Consider the following 7,928-nt stretch of genomic DNA (forward strand, 5'->3'; position numbering starts at 1 on the left):
ATGAGAGGTTATTGTCGATTCTCTGCAGAATGCACAATGAGTGTCATAAGAATCATTAAAAACAGACTAAGTTCGTGCATGGCGGATGAGAGGTTATTGTCTACATTAATTCCACTCTGCGAGTCCGATGTTTTAAAAGTGGTTCAAAAAGAGGAAATTATCAATAAATTTGCTGCAACAACTTTGTAACATCAGACATTATCACTTATGTCAAATGTTATTTCAATTAATGTCAAAGTAATGTACAATATACATGTAAATGTCTATATTTTAAACAATACTTAAAGTAAGCATACATTGCTTAATATGTCTATATTATATTGTTCCGCAAATTTTGTCTGACCAAAAAAAAAAAAAAATTGAGTAAATAATTCGGCATAAAGGGGGAGTGCATCATAGGCCTGGGGGGGAGGGGGGATGGGCACCCCTGTGTTGTACTACATAGCATGAGGCAGTGCTCGAGGTAATGACATTCACCATAATCTGTATGTTCCCAGTCGGAATACCATTTTACTGTGGGTAAGGAACTTCAAGGAGACTGCATTAGCAATGAAAATAACACGTCGTACGGTTCGAAATCCCAAAAACATCAATCGAGTTCGGGTGTGTGTTTTGAGGAGTCATTCAAAAAATGAACTATCCTTGCCAAGAAAGTTCGTGAAACTGTCTCTTAATGTTATTTTCCTAAAATGCTTTGAGATGTAGACATGTATTAAATTGACTTCGTTGTATGAAAGAGTTTTGTTTTTATTTGTAATTAAAAACTGTCAGGTTTAGTTGCGGGACCCTGTACATTTGCAATGAAATAAGACAAAAAAATAAACTTGCGCTGCAACACAGCATGAACTTGATATGCTTTTGTTCTCCAGTTTGAGTCATTAATATTAATTTTTTTTGCAGGTCAATTAGCCCTGTAGAGAGCTTGAGCGTCTCGATAGCTGCCCTTGGCGAAGGGTGGCACAACTACCACCACGTGTTCCCATGGGACTACAAGACAGCTGAACTAGGTGACTACACCTTCAACTTAACGACCGCATTCATCGATTTGTTCGCTCGCATAGGCTGGGCATACGATCTGAAATCTGTCTCCCCCGAGATGATAAAGAGGAGGGTGGAGAGGTCGGGAGACGGTTCACATGCAGTATGGGGTTGGGGAGACAGGGATATGGAGGAGGAGGATTTGAAAGAGTTAGAGAATGAATCTGAAAAAGATAAGTGATGCAATTGTACCAGAGAAAAAGGTGGTTGTTTGTGTAAATGCTTGTGTGTGCGTGCGTGTTCATTTGATATCAATTGTTTTTTTTGGATATTTCTTTTCCTTTGTTGAAAGTTTAAGAGAAAGATATAGCTTTAAGTTGATATAATGACTATTTTTGTATTCTTAATTTGGGTGCATAGAATAGTGAGATTTAAATATATTAAATATTTTGGCTAAGAGATTTTTATGCTTCGATTAGCTAATTTTGATATAGTGGGCAAAAGTGTGTACATTTTACTCTCAAACTTGTTCCAATTGGAAAATCTGGTTTCGTTTATTGTTTATTTTTTGTTGTTGCCAGCATACACAAGATAATTGGCTTTAATTTACATGTAAGGTAGTTTATTATTAATGAGCAAACCTTCATCTTTTTAATAGTATTTTTTTTCTTTTGGTATAGGGTGTATTAGTCAAGTTTTCTCCTTTTTTTAAACAGCCATGAGATGTACATGCTTGATAGTACAATATATGCTTAGTTACCAGTGGTAAGATTAACACTGTAGTATTCAAAAGTGACTATATCAAATCATACCAGTGTTGTGTTTTTGTTCACCAAAATTACTTCTGTAGCATTTGCTTTTATGAAAGTGCCACGTTATGGTTTACGAATGTTATAGTTTGTAAGAAGAAAGTACTTTTTTCATACATTTACATATTTTGTAATGAGTGTGCAGAAATAATTATTGTGTACTGTCCTTACACGAACCAAATAATTTAGTTCCTTTATCTGGAAATAGTATTTGATATAGTTTGTCTCTATATAGTTCTTTTTTAACATGTCTCGCATGTGAAAATACACAAATATTCCAGAACCAGTCGTACTGCATTTGTATGTATTAATTCAGATTTCATTAATTAATAGGAAACAAGTTTTGGAAATAGATTTAGCAGGGATAGCAAAATGGCATTCCAGATTTTTATAAAATGGTTGTCAATTTACATGTACTTAATTTTCAACCATGTTTTAAGTTCAAGCAAAATCTAAGTACTTAATGAATAAAAATTATTGTACTGACATACATTACTAGATGACAGTGCCAAAAATATTTACAATTATAATCTAGGTTATGCTTGTGTTCTTGTGCTGTCCAGTATTGGCTGTCACATGCAAGAAACCTATCTGTAGTGACCAATCACATTAGTTATTTCATCCATATGTTCATATTACTATGTGGTGACGTGGTTGAATATTGAAATAAACATGACTCTGCTGTCAGAAAAGATCCTCATAAAAATTTCAAAAATTTGGAGTCTATGCATGTAGTTCCATGTGGTTCCAAGAGAATTAATTTTTGTAAAACAGTTCAACTGCCTTTATATTCTCTCTCCAATAAGCATGTCTTGCCATATCTTCCAGTTTAGGGTACAGTAAGATAAGCATACAATAGTTATTCTTGATGGGTGCGGGCCTCCCAAATGGAATAATGGTAATGCTGTTTCCTTGTGATCAAGGGGTCCCAGGTTTGATATGACTCGTGCTGTATGGAATTGGACTTAACCACTTTTGTAATTTTATTGAGATGTTGCAGAAACTGAGGGTCAGCACCAGAAAAGTGCTTCCACACTCCTTAATCATCTTCCATGCCCCCTTTTCAAAACCTATTTCCAACCAAAAATACCACTGCAGTGTCATATTATCCCATTGAGCATCAGATATTAGGTACTGAAGTGTGACCACCATTATTTATACAACAGGCAAGCCGTAAATCCTACTCTGAAAGAGAAGCTGCATTTATTTTTCTTTACTGGCAACAATGTCTACAAAGATCAGCACCAATTAGTCTTTTTGTCAGCATTGTTGTTAAGATTTTTTTTTATTATTCACATGGTCAGTTTTGTGGTTTTCAATAATTGCCTACAGTTTTTTAAAACATTGTTGATAAGAAATGGCTTTTGTTTTCAGCCTACTTGTTGTTCCTCTTTTTCTCCAAATTACATTGTAACAAAAATTTCAGTTGCTTTCAAAATATCATCAGGTTTTGCTCAGGAAATTATTTAACGCTAGGTCTTTTATGCTCTATTTATGGTTGTTGTGGTAAACTCAAGTAAAAGTGAAGCAAGTCATTTGTATTCTTCAGTTTCATGTACATATTATCCTAGATGTGTACTAAATGTTGATTGATATTTGATATAGTGGCTAAAGCCCCCTCAGCACCACTAGATAATTAATTCTGGCACCACCGCTGTAGATACTGTCTATCTTCAGGAATTCTCTATGTATTTACAGCTGAATGTGGGTTTTGCATATCAGAACCGTTGCTGAAGACAGACAATAAAGTGCTCTGCAACATCTGAATAAAACCACAACAGGGTGGTCCAGTTTCATATGGTATGGTACAATAGTTACATAACATACTAAACCATTTCTCTGCAGAAAAAAATATTGCTAAGTATCACTGAGTATATTATACATGTTAATGTAGACATATTTAGATTCTACTTGCATAAGGGTGCCTTATTAGATTTGTTTTCCCTAATAGATTCCTTTTGTTAAGCCTTGTCTTGTTGGAGCCTGTAAATTGTGCTGATATAAAAAAAATAAAACAAACTCAAATTTACATGTAATTCATCTGTTGCATCATGGTTCAAAGTCTTGTTAGCCTGTAAGTGCTTTTTTTATAATCCTAAGGTTTCAAAATCAGATTTGGAAAATTCCTTAAAGGTTTATATTTCTAATATGGCAAGCAAAATATATTAACTCCTACCATTCAATGCTTTCTTCTCAAGTTAAAGTTCAAATTCTTATTCTGTATTCGAATTATCCTCAGAGGTCAGTAAAGTTAAGAGTCCTGATTCGAACGCCAGTTAGTATCTTGGTCACAACAACTAGAGGAAGCTAACCGGATGGGTATCTGATTCCTAGCCAGCACCGTTTTTCTGAGAAGTGTTGTGTTACTTTTAGACATCCATTCATTCACCGTGGCATTATACTCTCAAGGTCTCCACATTGTAACACAACCTAGCAAAGATAATGCAACCACAACTTCACATTAAGAAATCTCTAAAGAAAGTGAATTTGCAACATCTAATTACTCCACGTGGACTTGACAATAGCTATCAGTTCCTAAAATTGAATCTATTGGTGGGAAAGGTTTGAGGGGAGGATTTACTGGACTCCATGTGGACTTGACATGTGGTTGTCAGAGGAAAAGTGATCCATCAGAATTTTCTTTGAAGTAAAGTGTCGTTCCAATCAGGACTTGAACTGTAACTCCCACTCACCCTCTCCATCCCCTTTTCTAGTTGAGATTTTTTTTTTTTAAAATCTAAACAAGTAATAATAATTGCAATAACCAAGTTCCTCTGTAACACAAATTAGCTGTAGAGAAAAAAAATAGTGGGTGAGCAGAGGGGAGGAATCGTATACAATTAGAATATTTAAGCTAAAAGAGCATTTATTTATTTAGTTTTTCTTGTGTGTTGGGATGTGCGGGCAAACTGGTGGATCAGGGAAGCCACCTCTCCTGCACCCTCTTATGCCATAACTTTATTTTGTATCTGAAAATGATCCTTACAATGAATACAAACACACTTTTCACTTAACATTTTGCAGAAAATGTTTTATGTTTAAACATTTGTTATCACTTTCTTTAATAAAAAAAATATTGGAACTTGGTGCTTACCTCAAAAGAATCCTCTTTACATTGTTAGTTTTAAATACATTTAAATGTTTCTGTTGCAAAATACATTTCCAGTTTATACAAGGTATACAGAAAGAAATGTTTACGTTGAGACAAATTTCAATATAATATGGTGGTTATTATTTTCTTTTGTGCTACTGTTCTGTTTAGCTTTTAAGTGTGATAGGTTTATGTTGAAAGTTAAATGCCCACTTTAAAAGAGCTCTTAATTTTTTTTGAGAAAAAATTGTAATTTATTATACTGCATTTTAGGTAAATATAAAATGTTATCTTTACTGCCAATAAGAATGCATTGACACTCTTGAGTGCTATGCAATAAAGAGTTGTCTGTGAGTATAATTTATAACTATTTGTATCATAATCCAAGAATGATCTGATAATATAAAAACTATTTTATAAAACATGCTGTTCTTTTGTGTGCACAAGTTTTGTACTAACGTGTATGCTAACTAGAGTGTTCCCCTACGCATATATTGGTGAATCTATGTTACTTTGTCATTTAATGATGATAATGGTGCAGAAATAATAAATCCTATTGTTTGTGGTTATATGTAAGATTGTTGTGCACTTGTACCTTTTTCAAGGCTTTAAAATAATGTATTCACCTCCATGATGGGACACTAAGCCAAGCACCTGGTGTGCATGTTCTGAATAGTCAGCATTGTAATCTTTCAAACTTCCCGTGACTATGAGTGCGATTGTAGGTCATCCATTGTTGATCTATACCACTAAAATATTATAATCCAGAGTATGGAGCTTAAGGCTCGGCTAGACTTTTGGCAGACATCAGATATTTTCGAATTTTTCTCTCCCTTCCAAAAACCGCTCTGATATTCCAAAAATTGGAAAACTACATTACAGTATTCATTTGAATCTTCGTGTGATTTGAGTTTACTGTTGTCTAGATAGTTTCATGGCTACGTAAGTCTATTAAACCATTGAGAGGATTCACGTGAATGCTGTAGAAGGAATTCTAAGTAATGTAATTTTCCAAGTTTTGGAATATCAAAGCGGTTTTTGAAAGGAGAGGAAAATTAAAAAAAAAAACAGCTGCTCTGGTGTCAGACTAAGGTCCAGCCAAGCCTAAACGTTAACATAATTTTTCCACCACCAAAGAAATCCAATATACTGCAATGTTGAATATTCAGAACATGTACCTCTGATAGTGGAATCGTTAAACTTTGTGCATATTTATAGTCATAGAATGAAATGATATGCAACAAAACATTGAGAAAATCGAGGGCATGCCCAAAAAAAGAAATCCAGAAAGGATTTTGACAAAATCATAATTTTCATAGTGTTTCTCTCTGAAGTGGTTATTTTCGTATTACCGAGTTGTCAAGTTGTCTCAACTATTTGGGATCCTGAAAATCAGGAAATGATTTTCTGATCTCTCTACCTAATTTTCGTGTTTTAACTATCACTTGGTAGTATAAAATCAAATAAGTTTCATGAGAGCTAGTGAACTTTGTAAGCGGGTTTGAAGTAAGAAAGTTTTCATTTCATTTCACCATTCCACAGGCAAGAAATTGAGTTTTGAATTTAACCATGCATGCATGCATGCATGCCTTTGGAGAAAGAGCAGTTACTTTTACCACTACATACACATTCATTGAGATCAACATGAACTATAGGCTGCTTCAAATGAAATTTAGGTTTATGTAGTGTGCCTGAACTAATTTGGGCTATATGGACAATCTGTAAAGTTGAGAATTTTGAACAATGTATATCTGTTGACTATTTTTCTACAATAGGTTCATTTTTTTTTGCTACAGATAGTGTTATCACATAATCAGCAAATAGCTGCAATTGTCATTTACCACTTCTTATTTTTTTTTTGTACGAGATAATTCTTTCAAATTAATATCAAACTGTAGACTGATACTGAATCATTGAAAAAAAAATATTTAAAATAAAAATATATAATTATGTGGAGGAAGAAGAATGTTAGTTGTATTGGTTAATAATACCAAAAATGTTCAATGGGAACAGACAATAACAAAATATATATTTTAAGAATGGTGGGTGTTTCAACAAATAGTGTCAATGTGTATACATATCGGGCTGTAACATGCTTACTTACCCTGTCATCATGCATTTTATCCAAAGGGGGTCTTGTACTTTGATATGTGTACAATTAGGTTAGGTTATATCCATGGGCGTAACTTGGGGAAGGAGGGGGGTCGAAAAAAATTTCATTGCATAAAAATAGTGTTTAGGATTATTTGCTAAATAACTGTTACATTTGTGAAATCATAAATATTATTATTTAGCTCTTCAGGTCTTAGGATGCTAACAAAGCATCCTTAACTTGTAAATTTTAACAAACCTGAATATTTTTTTTTGGGGGGGGGGGTGAGTTAAGTGCCCCCACGCCTTTGGTTACGCCCACTTTCCGATCCAGATTAATATGTACACTAAAAGTGTAAATTAAAAGTACAGTTTCTAAAACGAAGTTAAGTTTAACTAAACCAATATATTTTATTGATCAATAAATAGTTTTCGTAGTTTTGTTTTAAAATATTTTGTAGTATGAGGTTGCAACTGTTAATAGTTTATTAATGTTTCCTAGTAGATTTAATTCCAAATCCACTAGCTGGAATTAATAAGCCAGTATTTTTTATCACGGTAATATTGTATATTTTATTTTAGTTTCAGCAGTGTGGATATTGCTTTTCTTTAACTCGTATTTTTTGTCATGTAATGATAATTGTTACAGTACAAGTTTATGTGAATAATAAAAATTTCAACTTACATTCGTAAGAAAATTACTTTTTTCTTTTATACCTAAAAATAAAACAGAGTAATGTGAATCTAGGTGTATATGTATAACCAATGTTCGGAAGTAGAATGCCATTTCAAGTAACAGCTCCTTTTTTGCACATTTGTACTTGCAAGGAAATTGTGTTCTAAGCTTTCTATCAAAAGCTTTTAAGAAACAGTCTTGATGCTAGAAATGTGAAAACTATTATGTTAGGGACAAATTCTGAAATATCAGGATATCTTGAAAACTTTCCTCCTCGAATGTC

At 33.4% G+C, this 7,928-nt stretch overlaps 1 protein-coding gene across 3 annotated transcripts in view; it reads left to right on the plus strand.

Moving 5' to 3' along the window:
* Positions 1-5,773, plus strand: part of LOC146003795 (acyl-CoA Delta-9 desaturase-like) — a 143,274-nt gene extending 137,501 nt beyond the window's left edge. For all 3 annotated transcript variants that reach the window (XM_083142213.1, XM_083142212.1, XM_083142214.1), the window contains exon 6: positions 901-5,773. In XM_083142213.1, the coding sequence (XP_082998339.1) occupies positions 901-1,219 (319 nt within the window). In that variant the 3' untranslated portion in view covers positions 1,220-5,773. The remainder of the gene's footprint in view (positions 1-900) is intronic.
* Positions 5,774-7,928: the final 2,155 nt, after the last annotated feature.

Source organism: Lepisma saccharinum, chromosome 20 (genome assembly GCF_977018435.1).
Source record: "Lepisma saccharinum chromosome 20, izLepSacc3.1, whole genome shotgun sequence".
Lineage (NCBI taxonomy): Eukaryota > Metazoa > Arthropoda > Insecta > Zygentoma > Lepismatidae > Lepisma > Lepisma saccharinum.